At 54.4% G+C, this 21,267-nt stretch overlaps 2 protein-coding genes across 2 annotated transcripts in view; both read right to left on the bottom strand.

Moving 5' to 3' along the window:
• SDC3 (syndecan 3) overlaps window positions 1–379 on the bottom strand; it is a 50,900-nt gene extending 50,521 nt beyond the window's left edge. Inside the window, exon 1 of the mRNA XM_030964371.1 lies at window positions 21–379. Coding sequence (XP_030820231.1) covers window positions 21–379 — 359 coding nt within the window. The remainder of the gene's footprint in view (window positions 1–20) is intronic.
• A 5,439-nt stretch (window positions 380–5,818) lies between these two features.
• The window catches only part of PUM1 (pumilio RNA binding family member 1), an 84,503-nt gene continuing 69,054 nt past the window's right edge, over window positions 5,819–21,267 (bottom strand). The window contains 7 exon segments of the mRNA XM_030964370.1: window positions 5,819–7,650; window positions 12,462–12,654; window positions 15,033–15,154; window positions 16,172–16,297; window positions 17,975–18,112; window positions 19,423–19,551; window positions 20,481–20,610. Coding sequence (XP_030820230.1) covers window positions 7,519–7,650; window positions 12,462–12,654; window positions 15,033–15,154; window positions 16,172–16,297; window positions 17,975–18,112; window positions 19,423–19,551; window positions 20,481–20,610 — 970 coding nt within the window. The 3' untranslated portion in view covers window positions 5,819–7,518.

The following is a 21,267-nucleotide window of genomic DNA, read 5'->3' as shown; positions in this document are numbered from 1 at the left end:
GGTCCCACCCCCCTGCTCACGGCAGCTCATCCGCGGGGCCGGTGCCGCCCGCTGCCGGTCCCCGCTGCCGGTGCCGGTCCCTGCTGACCTCTCCCGGTGCCGGTGCCGGTCCCTGCTGACCCCTCCCGGTGCCGGTGCCCGCTGACCCCCGCCCTGCACCGGTCCCCGCCGCCCCCTCCCGGTGCCGGTGCCGATCCCCCCCCTCACCCCCCGCTCGGTGCCGGTCCCCGCCGCCCCCCTGGCGGTGCCGGTGCCCCCCGGCCGTGCCCCCCGCCGGTGCCCCCGCACTCACCAGCGCGGCGCGGGCGCTGAGCAGCAGCAGCAGCAGCAGCGGCAGGCTCCGCAGCCCCCGGGCGCCGGCGGCGCACCTCCCGGGCATCTTCCTGCCGCAAGGACGCTGCCGGCGGCGGCGGGAGGCGGCGGGAGGCGGCGGCGGGGCGGGGAAGGGCCTTTGTTGCCGCCGCCCGCGGGAGGCGGGCGGTGGGTGCGGGCGCTGGGTGCGGGGCCGCCGCCGCCGCCGCGCCGCCCTCCCGGCCCCGCCGCGCCCACCCCGCGCCGCCGCCGCCCCGCCCCGGCCCGCACGGCCCCGCACGGCCCCGCACGGCACGGCCCGGGGACAGCGGGAGGGGACGGGGGAGGAGCCTGGGGGGACCGAGGGGGCTGGCGTGGATTGAGGGGTCCTGGGGTGGGTGGGGGGAGCTTGGGGGGACTTGGGAGCGATGGGGGGGACCTGGGGTAGATGGGGAGAACTTGGGGGACAGATGGAGGGGGGTCTGGGAAAATTGGGAGGATGGGGAGGAGCGTGGGGGGACGTGGGAGGTGTCTAGGGCAGGTTGGGGAGTCGGGGATACATGGGGGGTGACGTGGGGGGGATGAGGGAGGCCACGGGCACATCTGGGAGGGGTCTGGGGCAGACTGGGGGACCTTGGGAGGGGAGAACTAGGGGGCACAAGGGGGGATTGGGGTAGATTAGGTAAGTGTGGGTTAAATGGGGGGAGCCTGATGGGAAGGGGGCACCTGGAGCAGACTGGAGGGCGAGCAGGGACAGATGGGGAGGGGTCTGGGGAGGTGGAAGGAGCTGGGGCAGATGGGGTGCACTGGGATGGGTGAAGGAGCGCACTGGGGCAAACTGGGGGCAGCTCAGAGTGTGTGGGGGAATCTGGGGCAGATCGGGGAGATCCAGGGGGAGGTGGGAGGGTCTGGGGGCACCCAGGATTAGATGGGGGAGCCCCAGGTGATGTTTGGGACACCAGGGGGGTACCCAGGGATGGATGGAGGGAAAACCTTCGGGCATTCCGGGAGCCACTCCCGGGCCGACAGCTGAACCAGCCTCAGTTTCCCCGCTCAGAAGCCGGGATGGCGGTGGGGTCAGAGGGCGGGACCATGACGGTGACACCGTCACACCTGCCGGGTGTCCCGGGAGCGCCTCCGCTCTGAATTTGGGGCTTTGGTCACCCCTGGGGGCGGTGAGGCTGTGGGCGAGCTGGGATGGGATGGGAATGAGCCACTTCCACCCGTGGAATTCCTCCTTTCCTGTCAGGGGCCTTAAAATAGACCCGAACTCCCCTAAATCGCCTCATTTACCCCCAAAATACAGCCCGGGAGGGGCTCGGGGGGGATGGCAGGGGGGTTACTGGGACAAAGGAGGGAAAATCAACAAAATTCAGCCAAAAATGGGGCTGAACCCCTCGGGCTGGGGGAGCCAGGACTCGGCTCCCCACAAATCCCCCTGAGGATCCTCGCACTGCCCCGGGACTGGGAGCTCAGGGAACACCCGGGGGGAGTGGGAAACATCGGGGGGCTCTGGGGACCCCGACCTGAGTGAATCCATTGGGTTTCAATTGTCCTGTAATTAGCAGAATCCAAATTAAAATTTTTAAGTGCATTTATAGAAGGAGTGAGAAGTGGGAAGGGGGGGCAAAAGCCAGGGAAAGGTGGGGAGGGGTCCCCGGGGCAGGGGGTGAAAGGGGGTCCCGGGGGCATCCCAGGGACACCAGGAGGAGTCCCAGAGTGGGGGGATCCCCGGGACAGTGGGGTGGCCCCGGAGCAGGGGGGGTCCCAGAGAGGGGGTCCGGGGTGTCCCTGGGGCCATGGGGGGCCCGGGGCCAGGAGGTGGCTCTGGGGTGGGGGAGTCCCGGGGACACCGGGGGGCTCAGGGACACCGGGGACACCGAGGCGGGGGTGTCACAAGGAAGGGGGGTCCCGGGGACACAGGTGGGTGCCATGCAGGGGGGATCGTGGAGCAGGGGCCGCCGGTGCTGGGGGTTCCCAGGGACGGGGTCCCGGTATCGGGGATGTCCCCAGACAGAGCTGTTGACACAACACAGAGGGTCCTGGTGCCGGGGTGTCCCCAGGAGAGGTCCCAGTTCCGGCGTGTCCCCAGGCAGGGCTGCTGTCCCCAGGCAGGGAGGTGTCCCCAGGCAGGGCCGCTGTCCCCACACAGAGGGTCCCGGTGCCGGGGTGTCCCCACACGGGCTCCGCTGTCCCCACACGGGCTCCGCTGACCCCACACGGGCTCCGCTGACCCCACACGGCCTCCGCTGTCCCCACACAGGCTCCACTGTCCCCACAGGGCTCCGCTGTCCCCACACGGACTCCGCTGTCCCCACACAGGCTCCGCTGTCCCCACAGGGCTCCGCTGTCCCCACAGGGCTCCGCTGTCCCCACACGGACTCCGCTGTCCCCACACGGACTCCGCTGTCCCCACACGGGCTCCGCTGTCCCCACACGGGCTCCGCTGTCCCCACACGGGCTCCGCTGTCCCCACACGGACTCCGCTGTCCCCACACGGGCTCCGCTGTCCCCACACGGGCTCCGCTGACCCCACAGGCCTCTGCTGTCCCCACACAGGCCCCGCCCAGCCCGGGCCCGTCGCTGGGCCTGCACCGCCCCGCCGTGGCCGCCGCCGCCCCTGCAGGGACCGGGCCAGGGCCGCAGGGTCCCCGCCGGTCCCCAGCGAGCGGTGGCACCCCAGGGGTGGCCCCTGAAGGGCGGGGGGGCTTTGTGGGACCCCACAGGAGGAGCTGGGGGCGGGCGGGGGCCGCTGCCAGCGGGGCCTTGTCCCCCCCCGGCCGCGGTGACAGCGGCAGCTCCGTCCCTTCGTGTCCCCTCGGGTCTGGGCAGTGCGATGGGACAGGGGGTGGCACAGGGGATCCCGGCTGAGGGGACAGGTCTGGCTCAGGTGACAGGTCCTGGTTGGGGTGACAGATCCCTTCAGATCCCTTCTCCAGCGGCAATCACCAGCCGCGCTCAGAAGGGACGAGGCAAGGCCAGCACGGAGCCCCCGTGTCCTTCCCGGCCGTGTCCCCTCTGTCCCCCACAGGGCCAGCAGCTCCGATCCCATTCCCGAACTCCCCGGGGTGGGAGCGGTGCCAGGGCTGGCCCCGGACCCGCAGGATTCCGGGGAACAAACACAGAGCCTGGGCACGCTCCCTTCCTCTGCAGCCGGAATGGAACGCTCAGTGCTGAATTAAACATTCTAAAAGATTTCTCTCCTCCCTTTTCACCATGTTTGTCCCCAGACCTGCAGCTGACTGAGCTCCACAGGCACCACCAGGTAAATGAGGTGGTGAAGAGATCAGGGACACCCAAAGAGCTCTGAAACCCCAAAGTTCGAGTGCCCGTGGCCCTGGTGGCCATGCTGGGACACGGGGTGGCCTCAAACGCTGGGCACGAACTGAGTCAAAACCCAAATCTGCTGAATTTAACACCAACGAGGTGGGAAAATGTCAGTCCCAGTATGAGGACTGACAGTCCCAGATCAGTCCCAGTACAGGTTCCCAGATCGATGCCAGTGTGGGGGTTCCAGATAAATCTCAGTGTGGGAACAGATCAATCCCAGTGTGAGTCCCAGATCAATGCCAGTACAGGATCCCAGATCAATGCCAGTACAGGATCCCAGATCAATCCCTGTGTGGGAACAGATAAGTCCCAGTGCAGGATCCCAGATCAATCCCAGGGTGGGAACCGATCAATCCCACTGTGGGAAGAGATCAATTCCAGTGTGGGGTCCCAAATCAGTCCTGGTGTGGGGATCCCAGATCAATCCCAGTGCAGGTTCCCAGATCAACCCCAGAGTGGGGTCCCAGGGGTGCTGGCCCTGCTGAGGGGTGGGAATGGGATGTGGGAAGAGTCCAGGCTTCAAACCCACCCCTTCCACGTGCTAAGCCAAAATAAGTAGTTTCCTGTAAAATGGGCGTTTTCTTGCCCTCCATCACTTGGCCACACGTGACCCTGCCTCCACAAGTTCCCAGATTCATCAGCATTCTCCAAATGTCCCTCTGGAAAAGGGATTTTAAATGCAGCAAAGCACAGTTAGGGATAGGGAAGGTCCTGGATGCTGCAAATGGGGAAACTGGTGGGAAGGAGAGGCTGATTTTGGGGTTCTGTTCACACAGGGAAAGAAATGGGGAGCTGGATCTTCCTAAATAAGGAATTGGGGGAATAAGGGAGACCAGGACATCATGGGGACAGCAGGGGTGGGTGGGGGTAGAGCCATCAGCTCCATGGAGCAGCCTGGAGAAGCACCAAGGAATGAATTCCCAATTGCCAAGATCCCATCCAGCCCTGCCCTCTGGCACTGGCAGCCATTCCCTGGCTCCTGTCCCTCCATCCTTGTCCCCAGTCCCTCTGCAGCTCTCCTGGAGCCCCTTCAGGCCCTGCAAGGGCTCTGAGCTCTGCCTGGAGCCTTCTCCTCTCCAGGGGAGCACCCCCAGCTCTCCCAGCCTGGCTCCAGAGGGGCTCCAGCCCTGCAGCAGCTCCGTGGGCTCCTCTGGGCTCTCTCCAGCACCTCCAAATCCTTGATTTTGGGGCTCCAGGGCTGGGACAGCTCTGCAGGTGGGGTCTCAGAAGAATTCCCCATCCCTGTGCCCATGGAGCCTCTTCAGGATGGGCCCCAAGTCCGGCACTTTGAAATCATCTCTGGGTGTTTCCACCCCCAAAAAATGCCAGCTCAGCTCCCTCCTTCAGCACGTCAGACTCACAGAGACAGAAACAGTCATTGAAAACGCCCCTTCTCCTGCTGCCCATCCCAGCCCTCCAGCACAACTCCAGATCTTCCCTGTGTCCTGCTCCTGCTCCCACACTGAAACTCCTAACTCAAATTCAACATTCCATGAAAAGCAGAGCCCCAGCTCTTCCCTGTGTCCTGCTCCCAAACTGAAGCTGCAAATTCCAATTCAACATTCCATGAACAGCTCTCCTCCAAGCCTTCCGTGTCCTGCTCCCAAACTGAAGCTTCAAATTCCAACATAACATTCCATGAACAGCAGTCCCAGCTCTTCCCCACGTCCTGGCCCTGCATTGCAACTCCAATTCCAAGAACAGCACAGCTCCAACACCTTCCCTGTGTCCTGCTTCTGCCCTTGGAATGAAGCTCTAAAACTCCAATTCAACACTCATAAAAAGCAGAGCTCCAAGTTCTTCCCTGTGTCCTGCTCCCACACTGAAGCTCCAAATTCCAATTCAACCTCTCATGAACAGAACTTCTCTAAGCTCTCCCTATGTCCTGCTCCCAACAGCGAAGCTACAAACTCCAACTGAACATTCCATGAAAAGCAGAGCCCCAGCTCTTCCCCATGTCCTGCCCCTGGACTGAGGCTCCAATTCCATGAACAGCACAGCTCCAACCCTTCCCTGCGTCCTGCCCCTGGATTGCAGCTCCAATTCCATGAAAAATACAGCTCCAGCTCTTCCCTGTGTCCTGCCCCTGCTCCAAATTCCAATTTAACACTCCATGACAAGCAGAGCTCCAGCTCTTCCCCTTGTCCCCTGGATGGAGGCTCCAAACTCCAACAAACAATTCCATGAAACCCCGAGCCAGATTCCAAAGTTCTGTATTTTTCAAAATAAAGATCACACGTTGTTTAGAGACAATCTACACAAGAGTTACAAAAAATAGTCGCCCAGGCAGAAGCATACACAGGTTTGTTAATTATACACATATGGTTACAAGTGTGCTTGCAAAAAAGTTCATTGGAAATATACACAAGGCTCTGTAAATGTACACCGTGTAGTGTTACAATTCTATATTCAAACGAGGAAAATTGACAGTATGTTACATTCACTTACAAGTAGACAAAATGCAAAATACAGTTCATCTTCTGTACAAAAAAGGGGGAGGTGATTCACACTTTACAAGGTGAAAAGGGGCTCTGATTGTAAGGAAAACTAGGAAGGGGCTGTACTTTTGCACTTTCTGTTTCTTACTGTCACAAAAGAAGCAAAACATTACTTTGTAAGATTCAAAAAAACACTATTTGGAACTGAATCAGGTCTGTAGAACATTTAGAAAGGATCTCTACCGTCCAACTAGGTGACAAATAAAACCAAGCAGTTTATTTTTCTTCCTTTTTTGTTTTTAAACATTAACTAGGCTGTATAAAGAGAACATTTCCTTCAAAAGAAAAAATTTACTTCTGGTTGAAATTACAATTTACAATATACAACACTATATGCTACGACCATAAAAGGTGTGAATATACACTGAAATGCACAGGTTTTGCTAAATTCTTTTTTTTTTCCTGTTTTCTTACCAAAAAACGGGTTTTATGTCGATTCAAACTTCTCCACATTTACATTACAGAGGTTTACAAATGTACAATTGTACAGTCAGAAGTATGTTCCACTACTAGGGTACATTATAGATACAGATCAGACATCAAAACAAGAAAATACTACAAATTTTTATATATGTAAAGTCTACACCAAGTATACACTATATATTTATAGAAGCAAGACCAAAGCCGAGTTGGATTTTTTTGTTTTTCCTCATGCTAAATAATCAAATTGTGTCTCTCCAGGTGAACAGAGGAGTGGGCATAAAAAACCCCAAAAATCCTCCACTTTTAGATCATCTCTGGGTGTTTTCTCAAAATGCCAGCTAAGCTCCCTCCTTCAGCATGTCAGTCACAAATAAAATAAAATAAAGCCATTAAAAAGTCCCAAAACCGGAATTTTGGTGTCTTTGTTTAAAAACCAAACTTTAGCAAGTTGCATTTTTCTCTTTTTAGTATTTCTACCAGTGGTGTCACTGAACTAAAATTCCAACTTCTTGCTGATTTTTGGGCTAAAAGGAGGAAAAAAAAAACCCTAAAAAAAAGGTATTTGCAAAAAAGGATGAATTAAAAACAGGGTTTTTTTCCTGTTTTGTTTGTTGTCTTCGAACCAACCACCCTGAAAGTCTCCACATTTGGAATATAGATACAACAGTGAACAAAAATGTGGCCTTCCATGTACATCTGAGACCTATGTACAAGAATTCTATACACCAGTAAAACAGCAGGGCAATTAGTTAATTAAAAAAAATAATTAGTACATGTTATGCATAATAAAATTAAAGAAATTTACAAAGGCTTCTCTTTTTTTTTTTTTTTTTTTTTTCTGCTTTTCTTTGCTTGTTGTTTTTTTTTTGTGGGTTTTGTTTGTTTGTGTTTTTATAGCAACCGTGGCGGGTGGTGTGGGTGGGTTCTGGGCTGGATTCCTGGTGGATTCCTGGAGTGCCTCTGGAGCAGCCCCTGCTCAGATGATGCCATTGGGGGGGCCACAGATGGGCCCCAAATCCACCCCATTTTTCATGTAGTACTTCTCCAGCTTGGCCAGGATGTGCTTGCCGTAGGTGTACTTGCGCAGCGTGGCGATGTGGGGCCGGATCTGAGGAAAAGCAGCAAAAAAATGGGATTTAAGAAGACAGAAATAAAGCCATGAAAAATGCCCCTTCCTCTGCTCTCCATCCCAGCCCTCCAGCACAGCTCCAGCCCTTCCCAGTGTCCTGCTCCTGCAGTGAAGCTCCAAATTCCAATTCAACATTCCATGAACAGCGCAGCCCCAGCTCTGCCCTGCGTCCTGGCCTTGGATTGAGGCTCCGATTCCATGAACAGCACAGCTCCAATCCTTCCCTGTGTCCTGGTCCTGGATTGCAGCTCCAATTCCTTTAAAACCACAGCTCCAACCCTTCCCTGTGTCCTGCTCCTGCAGTGAAACTCCAAATTCCAATTCAACATTCCATGAACAGCTCTCCTCCAAGCCTTCCCTGTATCCTGGTCCCACAGTGAAGCTCCAAACTGCAACTAAATATTCCATGAGAAGCACAGCCCCAGCTCTTCCCCGTGTCCTGCCCCTAGATTGCAGCTCCAATTCCATGAACAGCACAGCTCCAACCCTTCCCCATGTCCTGCCCCTGGACTGAGGCTTCAATTCCATGAGAAGCACAGCTCTAACCCTCCCCTGTGTCCTGCTCCCACACTGAAGCTCCAAATTCCAATTCAACATTCCATGAAAAGCAGAGCTCCAGCTCTTCCCCCTTTCCTGCCCCCCTCAGGATTTAGGAACCTGAGTGGGGTCACACCAATCCCTTGGGTCAAACCAACTCCCCCAGACCCCAGAGGTCTTGCCTGGCACTGATGCCTCAGGTTTGGATTTTGTATTTTTCAGGTTCTGCTTTGGTGTGCGGGTCTGGGATTTGTATCAGGGGATGGTGAGCTCTGTGCACAGAGCAGGGAGACAAAACAATTCCTGCTCCAGCTGGGCACCAAGGACAAATGATCCAAATCTCAGCCCAAGAGCACAAACACCGTGGGCTGGAGAGAGAAAAATAAGGATGGGACTGCAGGGGCTGGGCTGGAATGGGACAATGAACTGCAAGATGCAAATGGAGCAGAACTGATCAAAGTGACAGACCCCGTGCCCGGCCGTGCATTTTGGGACCATTTTGGTTCATCTTGGGTGCAGCCCTGGCTGGGCTCTGGTGCTGCCCAAGGTGGATCCATGGAGGAGATCCTTTTAATAAATCCCTGCTTTATTCTTTAGCTCTGTCCAGTCTCTGCCCTAGGGCAGCCTGCACAAGGCATCAGCATCACACAATTCCTGGAATCCAGGCCGTGTTCCCCAATTCCCAGTGGGATTCTGCACTGGGGCTTTGGATTAAATGGATTCCCACTGCCTGGGAAGGGTCAGATGGGATATTGGGAAGGAATTCCTGGCTGTCAGGGTGGGCAGGGGCTGGGCTGGAATTGCCAGAGCAGCTGTGGCTGCCCCTGGAGCCCTGGCAGTGCCCAAGGCCAGGCTGGAGCACCTGGCACAGTGGGAGGTGTCCCTGCCATGGCAGGGGTGGCACTGGGTGGGATTTAAGGGTTCTCCAACCCAAAGCATTCCAGGATTCCGTGATTTCAGCATTTTCTCCTCTCCAAGTGGATGTGCAGCATTCCCTGCTCCAAGGCTGCCCACATCCCACCACTGCCCCTAACCAGGGACCCCCCATCTCCAACTGCTCCTGGCTCAGCAGCTCAGCCTCCAGTCCCTCACCTTCCTGTTCCACTGCAGGGACCCCATTCCCAAAGCACAAATCCAACCTGGCTCCCCATTCCCAGCAGGAGAGAGAAGCTCCAATTCCAACCATTCCTTCTCTCTCCAGCTTCATCCCTTTCACTTTCTCCCTTTACTGACACAACTGTTAAAATCACTTCTCAATTTTTATTTTTTAAAATAAAAACTTAAATAAAATCCCATTTTAACCCCATCCCAAGCTGCTGTTTTCCACAACCAGCAGCCATTCCCACAGCCCCTGGCTCCATTTTTCCAGGCTTTCCTGCAGCCTGGGATCACAGCTGAAATCACATTCACTCAGGCCCACTTAGCTGTCAACCCTGAGCTATTTTTGACAGCCCCACTGATAATCTAATTTGCATTTTATCCAAAGGCTTTGCTCCATGGGAAAAAGAAAGTAAGAAATGTTAGGAACAATAATTTTCGTTTTGGTTTTTTTTTAATACACAACTCTCTGTTATGGATTAACAATTCCAGGGCCCTTCTGCTGCCACAGATAAATTGGGTGTATCTCTTGCCAGATATCTTTATTTAATTATCTTTAGCATTTCTTGTGCACTAAAACAGATTTGGGGTTAAAGGAATGACTCTGAGTGGCTCCTAAACCTAACAATTAACATCCCTGAGGATTATTCCAGCTGTTTGTGTTGATTCCGTGCATGTGGAGGTCAAAGCAGCTCCCTCACACGAATTCCCACTGCTTACACAAAAATCAGTCTGGTTTAGTCAAGGATGCTTAAATATAATTAAAAAAAAAAAAACTTCATTAGCATTTGAATACCTGACATTATTCAAAATAAATAAATCTCAGCTTTTCCATGCCTGGGTCAGTCAGGATTTCACTTCTCTGGCTGTACCTGGCCTTTTTCATCAAGTAACCCCAACAAATGTCACTGAAGGAAATTAAAATCCCCTCAGCCCCACCCCCACCTAAAGCCTGTTATCCTCCATCCACTGCCATTCTGCAGCCCTGCAAATGTGACCTTTAAAAGCAGGAAAATGAAGATATTCCCTGTTCCAGGGCTCCGCCCCTGGAGCAGCAGGCACAGGGAATGGCAGCAAGGTGGATTTCATTCCAAATGCCTTCATTCTGGACAAATCTGAGCTCCTGGGATGGCTGTGCACTCACACACTGCAGGGCAATGCTAAACCACGGGAGTTTGGGATACCATGGAAAGGCTGGTCAGGCATTGGAACTGCCCAGGGAGGTTTGGAGTCCCCAAACCTGAAGGTGTCCAAGGAATTCCTGGAGGTGGCACTCAGGGCTCTGTGGGGACAAGGCGGGGACAGGGCACAGGCTGCGCTTAGTGGCCTTGGGGTTCTTTTCCAGCCTGAGGGATCCCAGGATTCTGGGAAGTGTCACACCAAAACTCATTTAAAAGTGAGAAACAGGATTTGATGAATGGCTGTGGGCTCTGAGGTGGCACCACAGCATGGTGGCACCAGGCAAGGCCAGTGCCTTGGATGGACAAGGAGGGACAGGCGGGGCTGGCAGCCACAGGCACAGGGACAGATCCAGCAGGGACACAGGCACAGGGACAGGGACACACCCAGCAGGGACACAGGCACAGGCACAGGGACACATCCAGCAGGGACACAGGCACAGGCACAGGGACACATCCAGCAGGGACACAGGCACAGGGACAGGGACTCATCCAGCAGGGACACAGGCACAGGGACACACCCAGCAGGGACACAGGCACAGGGACAGGGACTCATCCAGCAGGGACACAGTCACAGGCACAGGGACACATCCAGCAGGGACACAGGCACAGGGACAGGGACTCATCCAGCAGGGACACAGGCACAGGCACAGGGACACACCCAGCAGGGACACAGGCACAGGGACACATCCAGCAGGGACACAGGCACAGGCACAGGGACACACCCAGCAGGGACACAGGCACAGGGACAGGGACACAGCCACAGCAGACAGGCAGAGGGACAGATCCATCAGGGACACGGCCATAGGGACACAGCTTGAGTGATACAGGCAGAGGGACACAGGGACACGGGAACACAGGCAGGGGGACGCAGCCCACAGGGACAGAGCAAGAGGGACAGAGCCCAGTGGACACAGCCCACAGGGACACAGGGACACAAGCAGCAGGGACAGAGGAGCACAGGCAGGAGGACACATAGAGGGACACAAGCAGCAGGAGCACAACCCACAGGGACAGAGAGGGACAGCTTGCAGGGACACAGGTGGAGGACACAGGCAGGGGGACACACTGGGACACAGGGACACCACCCACAGGGACAGAGGGACACAGCCCCAGGGACACAGAGGGACAGAGATGGGGGACACAGCCCCAGGCCCGGGTGGCTCCTGGTGTCACTCCGATGTCCCCAGCCCCAGGAGCCGCAGGCCCAGCCTGGCTGGCAGGAGCGCGGCGCCTGCTCGGTGCAGAACTGGGTCACTGGGACACGGGCACTGCTGCCAGCTGCAGCTCCAGCCCAGGGCAGCTCCGTACTCCTCCAGAAAGCTGGAGAGGGATTTGTGACACGGGAATGGAGTGACAGCACACAGGGAATGGCTGCACTCGGACACAGGGCAGGGACAGATGGGATACTGGGATGGAATTGTTCCTGGGACCCCAACATCAGCAATCTGGAGCTGCTGGAGAGAGTCCAGGAATTCCTGGAGCTGGTGCAGGGCTGGAGCCCCTCTGGAGCCAGGCTGGGAGAGCTTGGGGTGCTCCCCTGGAGAGGAGAAGGCTCCAGGCAGAGCTCAGAGCCCTTGCAGGGCCTGAAGGGGCTCCAGGAGAGCTGCAGAGGGACTGGGGACAAGGATGGAGGGACAGGAGCCAGGGTATGGCTGCCAGTGCCAGAGGGCAGGGCTGGATGGGATCTTGGCAATTGGGAATTGTTCCCTGGCAGGGTGGGCAGGGGCTGGGCTGGAATTGCCAGAGCAGCTGTGGCTGCCCCTGGAGCCCTGGCAGTGCCCAAGGCCAGGCTGGAGCACCTGGCACAGGGGGAGGTGGCCCTGGGGTGGAGCAGGATGAGTTTTGAGGTCCCTTCCCACCCAAACCCTTCCGTAATTTCCACCTCCCAGCCACTGAAACACTCCAAGCCCTCTGCCATCACTTCCCTGCACGCCCAGCAGTGCCAGGCTGTCCCTCCCCAGCCCCAGTGCCCACCTTGTGCATGACAATCTTCCTCTGGGCTGGCTCTGCCACGTCGATCATCTTCTGCACCACGTAGTTGGCGTACTGATCCTTCATCATGGTGTATAAGGCACTGTGGGGGCCGTCGTTCATGGTGCACACCTCGTCGATGAGCATGGCCCGCTCCGTGCGCGACGCGTGCGTCACACACTTCTCCACCACATTGCTGCGGGGACACGGCAGCGTCAGCGGGGCGGGAACGGGAACAGGGATGGGGATGGGAAATGGGACTGGGAATGGGAGTGGGAATGGGGAACGAGAATGGGGATGGGGAACGGGAACGGGAATAGGGATGGGAACTGGGAGTGGGAATGGGGAATGGGAACTAGGAATGGGAACAGGAATGGGAGCAAGGAACTAGGAACAGGAACTAGGAATGGAGCAGGGAACTGGGAATGGAGCAGGGAACTGGGAATGGGGCAAGGAATGGGAATGGAGCAAGAACTAGGAATGGGAACAGAGAACTGGGAATGGGGCAGGGAACTGGGAAGGAAGGAATGGAGCAGAGAACTGGGAATGGAATGGGGCAGGGAACTAGGAATGGAGCAAGGAACTGGGAATGGGGCAGGGAACTGGGAATGGGGCAGGGAACTGGGAATGGAGCAGAGAACTGGGAATGGAGCAGAGAACTGGGAATGGGGCAGAGAACTGGGAATGGAGCAGGGAACTGGGAATGGGGCAGGGAACTGGGAATGGGGCAGGGAACTGGGAATGGGGCAGGGAACTGGGAATGGGGCAGGGAACTGGGAATGGAGCAAGGAACTGGGAATGGGGCAGGGAACTGGGAATGGGGCAGGGAACTGGGAATGGGAAGGGGAATGGGGATGGGGAATGGGAACGGAGCAGGGATGGGGATGAGAATGGGGATGGGAAGGCGAATGGGGATGGGGAATGGGGATGGGGATGGGGATGGGGAATGGGAACAGGAATGGGAATGGGAATGAGGATGGGGATGGGGAATGGGAACAGGAATGGGAATGCGAACTAGGAACGGGAACTGGGAACGGGAAGTGGGAATGGGAACTGGGAACAGGAGCAAGGAACTGGGAACAGGAACTGGGAATGGAGCAGGGAACTCGGCAGGGAAGTGGGAATGGGAGCAGGGAACTGGGAATGGGAACAGAAACTGGGAATGGAGCAAGGAACTGGGAATGGAGCAAGGAACTAGCAATGGGAGCAGGGAACTGGGAATAGGAACAGGAACAGAGAACTGGGAACGGAGCAGGGAACTGAGCAGGGGATGCCTCGTTGAACCTTTTCACCCAGCCCTAAGAAGATCTCATGTGCTGCTACAAGGGCAGGGGATTTGTGCTGGCAGAGCTCAGCAATGTCAAACAGGATTTGGGATCTCAGTGGGAATTTGGGGTCTAGACCAGCTCCAATTTCATCCCAATTTGTGCCTTGGGATCTGAGTGGGAATTTGGGAACTGGACCAGTTCAGGCCAGTGTCCAGTGATGCTCTGTGAGGTCAGTGTCCACTCTCACAAGAGAAGCCAAGTTGTTGTTTTGATTTTCTCCCCACTGGAACGTGGTGGGAATGGACATCCAAGGTTAGAACAACACAGAAATGCTGGTTCAGGAATGAAAAATCTCAGCCAAGCAGAGGATTTCCAGAATTCCTGAATATATTAATGAGCAGCCTGAGCTCTCTGGAGAGCCAGAAGTAGGGTACATGAAAGGGGACCACGAGCTGTGCTGGGCTCATCCCACACCCCTGCCTGACTCACAGCATCACCCAGAGGGTTTGCTCAGCTCAGGGGACCCTCTACTAATTAATGATCCAGCTGGAAAGAAGTTTGGGAAAAAAGAACCAGGCAAAGCAGGGAGGAAGAACCTGAAATAACAACGTGAAGACCACGCTCTCCTAATTCTCATTAATGTTTCACTTCCCTCGTGTCCATGGGTACTCTCATCAGAGCAAGGGGGAATTTTGAGCCTTTGAAGAGCTCAGCACTCATGTTCTGAGGGCTGGAAGCTCATCCAGCAGGGATTCACACGCGTGGGAAGCAGTGCTTTGTCCTGACATCACAAATACCTGGATCGTGCCTCACCCACGTGGCTCTGCAGCATCTGGGAATGCTGCAGCTCCCCTTGGAGGGATCCCTGCGTGTGACTCCAAAGGGACACAGCAAAGAGCTGGGAATGACTCTGTGAGTGGAAATTCCTCTGGGAAAAGTGGGATGGATTGTTGCTGCACTGATTGCCCAAATCTCCCCGTGGCTGGACACAGCATTCCAGGGCAGCGAATGTTCTGACTATCCAAGGGGTAGTGACAACTTAAACCCCACAAAAATAAATCAGATAAAGCAAATTACACAAGAATTCCTGGTTAAATTCAGGAGCTTGGATTACAGCTACCCTTCCACATCTCCATCCTCCTCCCTGACACACTGGCTGACACACCTCACCTTATAACTATTATAAATAACATTTTTTTATGAAGCAAAAGTCCCTTTCACCTCCCCTACACCCACCCCTAAGCCTTCTGCAGCTCCTCCATGTGTCCATGCTGCCAGAGGGAGAATTGAAGGAAGGAATCACTACCTGGCAAATTTATGTTGACTCAACACAAGCACGTTGCCTCTGATTTCTGCTACGATCTTGCTCTTGTCCTCGGGCCGGCCGTGCTCCAGGACGTGCTGGATAACGTAATTCCCATACTGATCCTGGGTGGGAGGCAGCAGAAATGGCCACAAAAGGTGGGTAAGGGACTGGAAGCATTCCCAGCAAACCTATTCCCAAAGTGCATTCCGAGTAAAAGTTCAACTAAAGATTCATTATAATATTTACAGATCAGCTCAATACTTTCTATTTCTGCAAAAATGTGCATTCTAGGGTGGTACCAGGTGGTAAAATGATGCATTTTTGTAGAAATTTTCTTATTTATAGAACTCAGAATTATATTGTTGCACAGGGAATATCCATATTCTGCTTATTCCCAGGTTTTTTTCCCTCTCTCCCGGTTCAAACCTACCAAATCCAGGAGGGGTGTGCCATGGGTCTGGCTAGGGGACACTGCTCTAAATTTGGGAATTTTCAGACCACAGGATATTTATTTTCCAGTTCAGGGTACCACAGGCATGGCCTGATGTCCATGCCCAGCCTCTTCCCTCTTCCCAGTGCTGAGCACACAGGATTTGGGCACTGGACCAGCTCATATTTCACCAGTCTGTGCCTTGGGATCTGAGTGGCAATTTGGGAACTGGACCAGGACTGGGTTTGCTATTTTCTCCACAGGCCCCAGCAGCAGAATCTGTGTAAAACCCTGGCACACCAGCTTCTCCCAGGGACTGCAGGGAGGAGGGAAGGCAGCCAGGAGGGGGTGAGCACAGAACCAACTCTTTTTAAGAATCCCAGTGACTTTGAATTCTTAAAGCCAGGAGGGACGCCAGGAGTTGATTCACTCCTTCTCCTTGGAGTGATCAGCTCCTAGCATCCCTCCTGCACTGGAGCTCCTGGAAGAGCTCCTGGCTCTTCCCTGCACTGGAGAGAAGCCCCAGGACACGGGGCTTAGTCAGGGAGGTGCCAACAGCCCTGGCACCCCCTGGACCTGTGCCCGTGGCCAAAGCAGGCGGTGCTGATGAAATTCCTGCCCGCTGTGCTCACTCCCATCCCTTCTCCAGGTGGGAATCTCCCTGCAGGAGCTGTCCCAGCACTCAGCAGTGACCTGGGCACCCACTGACCTGCACCAGCTGCTCCGTGTGCTGGTGGAGCTCCTCCAGGATGGGCAGGGTCTGCTCGGGCAGACAGTGCTCCAGGATGCGCTGGATCACCCGGCAGCCGTAGGGGTGCGTGGACAGAGCAAACACCTGCGGACAAGGGACAGGCAGCAACATTAGTCCTGGGAATGCCAGAAACCTGCCAGGATTCCTGCAGGGAATTCCAGCACCAGCTGGGAAACACCCACTGGGATCCCAGGCACATCCCATCCCCACCTGGGGAAGCTTCAGCTTCCCTCTCTATAAAAACCAGACGGTAAAACCTCTTGATTCATAAAAAAACCCCTGGAACAACCAAGCATTGCTGGAAGCTTGGTTATTCTTTCCAAATAATTCCAGCACATTGTTTGCCAGCACAAATTTTAAGCTATTTAAGAAATGCTATGAGCCAGAAAAGTTAAAAATGCCCAGCAAAGGATTTTCCTCAACTGTTTGGATTTGTTTAAAAGCCTTAACAGTGCTTAGGAGAAGTGACAACAAAGAGTTTTTCTCATTTCTAATGGATTAGCAGATCTGTGGGTGAGAACATGACACATTCTGTTATTGCTGCTCCGTTTTCTGTCTGAAGCACAAAGTCCCGTTTGGTTGCTTTGATTTAACAACAGCAGCAAATCCAAGCACTGAAGTTTAAATCAACAGTCACACATTTTTAATAACTGGTGAGTAAACCCTGCAGGGAAACAGGGCTTGGAGTGCAATTAACTGCAGGAAAATCAGCTGGAAGGTGCTGAGTTTAATCTGCTGTGTGAAGGTTCAGATAAAACTGAGACAACTGGTCAAGGAAATGTCAGCGCCATCAGCTGAGCTCACAGAGATGTTTCTGCCTTTCCAAACTCCCAGTGAAAAATCCAAACCTAAACTCTAATCAGGAGCAAGTTTCCAGGCAGAATCCTGCTTGTTCTGACCCAACCAACCAAATCCTGACTTCCCCCAAACCCCCAGCTCCTGGCTCCTGCTGTAATAGTCCCTGGGGCAAGTCCTCAAAACTTCAAAGTGCTCCTGCAAAGCCAATGAAATTGAGGCTGGGAACACCCCAAAAGCAGCACTTTTGTACTGGGACTTGAGGCAGAGAGAGTAAAGCCAGCCACAACTGATACCCAACGATCAATTCAGGAGAGGACAGCAATTAAAAAGTGAGAGTCAAGGACAATTGTCCATTTCTAGATGAAACTCCTGCATTTTCCCTGCTCTGAGGCCCCTGGGAATCAGCACTCAGCATTCCTCTAAGCCACCTGCACAGACAGGGATCATAATGAAACTTTGCCTTCCTGTGCATCCCTCATTTTCCTCTCTGCCCCCTTCGAAGAGAAATGAATCTGAAATACACAAAGTTCACCAATTCTTTGGGTTATCAGGGTCACCTGTCACTAAAAGGGGATCAGCTCTGGGCTCAGAACTTGCTGGGATTTTATGTAAGTGAGGTGATAATTAAGGAATTAATGAAGTTTAGACACGATTAAGGTACCTCAGCAGCACAAAACTCTGCTCACCACCTTCACTGGAAGATGGATTAGGGAGAGCTTTGTTTTCCCTCATCACCCAAAAATATTCAATATTCCAAGAGAACAGACTTGTGCAAGGAGGCTTTACTCTGACAGCTCTGCCCAGAAATGATAACACAGATGTGACCAAGGAGTTTCTGGCCTCTCACGTGGCTGAATCAACCCTGCAAGCAACAGCTGCTGAAACTGAGAATTCCCAGGAGCTGAAGTCCCAGCCACGCTGAGGCTGTTCCAAGCGGGCAGCAGGAGCTGAGCAGGGCCTCACCTGTCCCTTGAAGGCATCAATGATGAACTGCAGGGACTGGGGCTGCACACACTCGATGCACTTCTGCACCACGTGGTTCCCGTTCTGGTCCTTGACGCACTTGAGCACGTGCCCGTCCAGCTCCCGAACCATCTCGTTCTACAGAGGACACAGCACAAACAGAAAGCACCACCAGCATCCCCAGCTCCGAGGGCACAGCTGGCACGGCCTGGGCAGGAATGGCACAGGAGTGAGGGGTGCTCCCATGGCCAGGAGGTGAGACACAGAAACCAGCAGGGAAAATCCTGCTCTGACACCCCGTCAGCAGCCTGGCCTGCTGGGAGGGGCCCTGGAATAGGAGCTTGGAGCTCCATTCCAACCCAACCCATCCTGGGATTCTAGGAAGATGAAGCCCTCCTTCCTGATGAGCATCCTCCTCCAAGCATCCAAATTAAAGAAATCCTGACTGAGCCACAGCTTTCCTGTGCATCCCCCATTTTCCTCTCTGCTCCCCTCAAGAGAAGCAAATCTAAAATGCACAAAGTTCACAAACTCTTTGGGTTATCAGGGTCACCTGTCACTAAAACAGAGTCAGCTCTGCGCTCAGAACTTGCTGGGATTTTACACAGGTGATAATTAAGGAATTAATGAAGTTTAGACATGACTGATGTACCCCACCTGCAGGGTGGAAGCTTCACTCACAAACAGAAATGACACTTTGGGGCATTTTAATGCTTTGACAAGATCTGGGTGAATTCAGTTTTGTAACTGAACCAAACCCAGGAATTTGGGGAGCACTGAGTACTCAAAAATGCCACTCTGGAGGAGACACTAAATCCTTGGAGCAGCAGTGCTGGAGACTGGGCACAGCCCTGCTGACACACTTGGCTCAGGCTCAGCCTAAATGGAAGGACCACTCCTAAAGCCTCTTTCATATTTTTAATTTCATAACCTACATTGGGATTCCCGTTACAACCATTCCCAACCCTTTCTGCCCAGCGTATTTTTCATCTCAATTCATTGTTCCTAAAGCCCTTGAGGAAGTGCTTTATTAATGAGCTCTGAGTGGGGCTATCAGCCACATCCCTCCAAAGCCAGGACGAGGAGCTCCTCATCCATCTCCCTGCAGGAGCGCAGGATGCTGACCCACATAGCAATAACTCAGTGAATATTAAAGGCAAAACTCTTCCTTCAAGGGATTTAAAAATCTCTTTTAATTCACCCTCATTTGCAGTTTTCCCTACACACATGATCTGCTTCCAGGGAATTAACAGAGAAGCAGCCCCATGGCCAGGGAAGGGGAACAAGGAGGTGACAATGACAACCAAGGACGGTGGCACGGACTTGTCACGCACAGGGAACACCACAAACATGCCAGGAACCAAACCAAGGGAACACCAGGCACAAGAGGGACAGCTCAGGAACATCAAACATCAAGAAGAAAAGTTAAAATTGAAACTTACAATTACCTGCTGGTCTGGGGGGATGAACTCCAGGGCCTTCTGGATCACCCTGCAGCCGTACATCTGCAGGGCCAGGGACAGCACGTGCCCACGGATGCGCTCTGCCAGCGCCAGCTTCTGCTCCAGGCTGCCAAACTGGGACAGGAGAAACAGTCACTGCAAGGACAAACCCGTGTCCTGGCCACTGCACTGCCCTCCCACCCTGGAGGCAGGAACTGCCCACTGAGGAGATCAAAGATCAGCCCCACGGGAAAGGGGTGAACTGGCACAGCCAGATGTGTCCTGTGCCTGCCGCACCCCCAAAGGCCAGTGAACATGGGAAAGGGGGTGAACTGGCACAGCCAGATGTGTCCTGTGCCTGCCTGCACACCCCCCAAAGGGGCTGGGGCCACCAGGGTCACCAACCAACCCTGGGCAGGTCACAGCCCCAGGGCTGCCAGAGCTCCAGGAGTGCTGGGACAACATCTCAGGCATGCCCAGGGTGGGAATGCTGGGCTGTGTGGGTGGGGCCAGGAGCTGGATTTGAGCCTTGTGGGTCCCAGCTCAGGAGGTTCTGAGATTCTCATTCTCAATTACTGGGCAGAAGCACCAGAACACCTGGTGAAGGACCAGACCAGTGTCCAGAGAGAGGGGTGGAGGGACACAACACCCTTCTAGCAGCGGCTGTTACTGGAGAAGTTTCTGCTGTGTTCCCAAGCCCAGGAGCAGTGACAGCTCAGTGCAGCACCCTGGACAAGCTGTGCTGGATCTGCACTCACAGATGCCAGGGGGGTGTGGGCTGGAAGGGACCTTAAGGCTCAGTTCATTCCAACCCCCATCCACCTTCCACTGGAAATTTACATCTCCTGAACGCTGCTCTTTATTGTGACACATTGTGCTTCTCCAAACATCACTTTTCAGATGAATCTGAGTCCTAGCCCTCAGTCACCCCAGCAGTGAAGATCCAGCAGCTTGTGGGGAGGAGATGGTCTCAGTGCTGAAGGGGTTTAGCCTCAAGGCAGGGTTTTCCAGGCTCATCCAACACCTCAGCACAGCAGCAGCCCCAGGAAGAGCTGCAGACTCACCTCGAAGAACTTCTGAATGACGTAATTCCCAAACACATCCACCATGAGCTGATAGGCTGCCTGCAGGATCTCGTTGAACACCAGCTGACGCTCTGCTGGGGTGGCACGCTCCAGTTTCAGCTGAATAAATCTGAAAAGCAGGCCTTGGAGTGACGCCACGGGCACATCTGTTCATTCAAGCCCTTTCCAAAGCCTCACCCGTGTGTTCCAGAAAGGACCATGAAAAATCCCATTACACCGTGAAGATTAAACACTTTCATTAACCTAAGCTTCCTATCACAAGTTAAATATTCAAATTTAAGACATTTTAGTCATCTACAACTTGCAAAGCTCTTGCAAACACAGATATTTTATCCAGCCATCTGAAAGCTGGGGGTGGTCACAGCCATGAGGTCCATGGCCACACACTGGAACCTTCATCCCAAGCAAAGCAGATGTCAATGGAGTAATGGAGGATGGCCTCGTGTCCAGCTGGCTTTTGAAATGGATTTAGCTGTGCCAGCAGAGTGAGTGAGCAAGGCACAAAGCAAGGAAGCTCCTTTTCACAGAATGACTGGGTTGGAAGGGACCTTCAAGATCATCGAGTCCAACCCAGCCCCAACAGCTCAATTAAACCCAGTGCCACATCCAGGCTTTGTTAAACACCCCCAGGGATGGGGACTCCACCACCTCCCCGGGCAGAACATTCCAGAACTTTATCACCCTTTCTGTAAAAATCCTTTTCCTGATATCCAGCCTGTATTTCCCTTGGGGCAGCTCGAGGCTGTGTGCTCTGGTTGTGTCAGTG

Source organism: Camarhynchus parvulus, chromosome 23, assembly GCF_901933205.1.
Source record: "Camarhynchus parvulus chromosome 23, STF_HiC, whole genome shotgun sequence".
In the NCBI taxonomy this organism is placed as follows: domain Eukaryota; kingdom Metazoa; phylum Chordata; class Aves; order Passeriformes; family Thraupidae; genus Camarhynchus; species Camarhynchus parvulus.
Note: the sequence above shows the minus strand (reverse complement) of the source record. Positions and strands in the feature narration are given on the sequence as shown.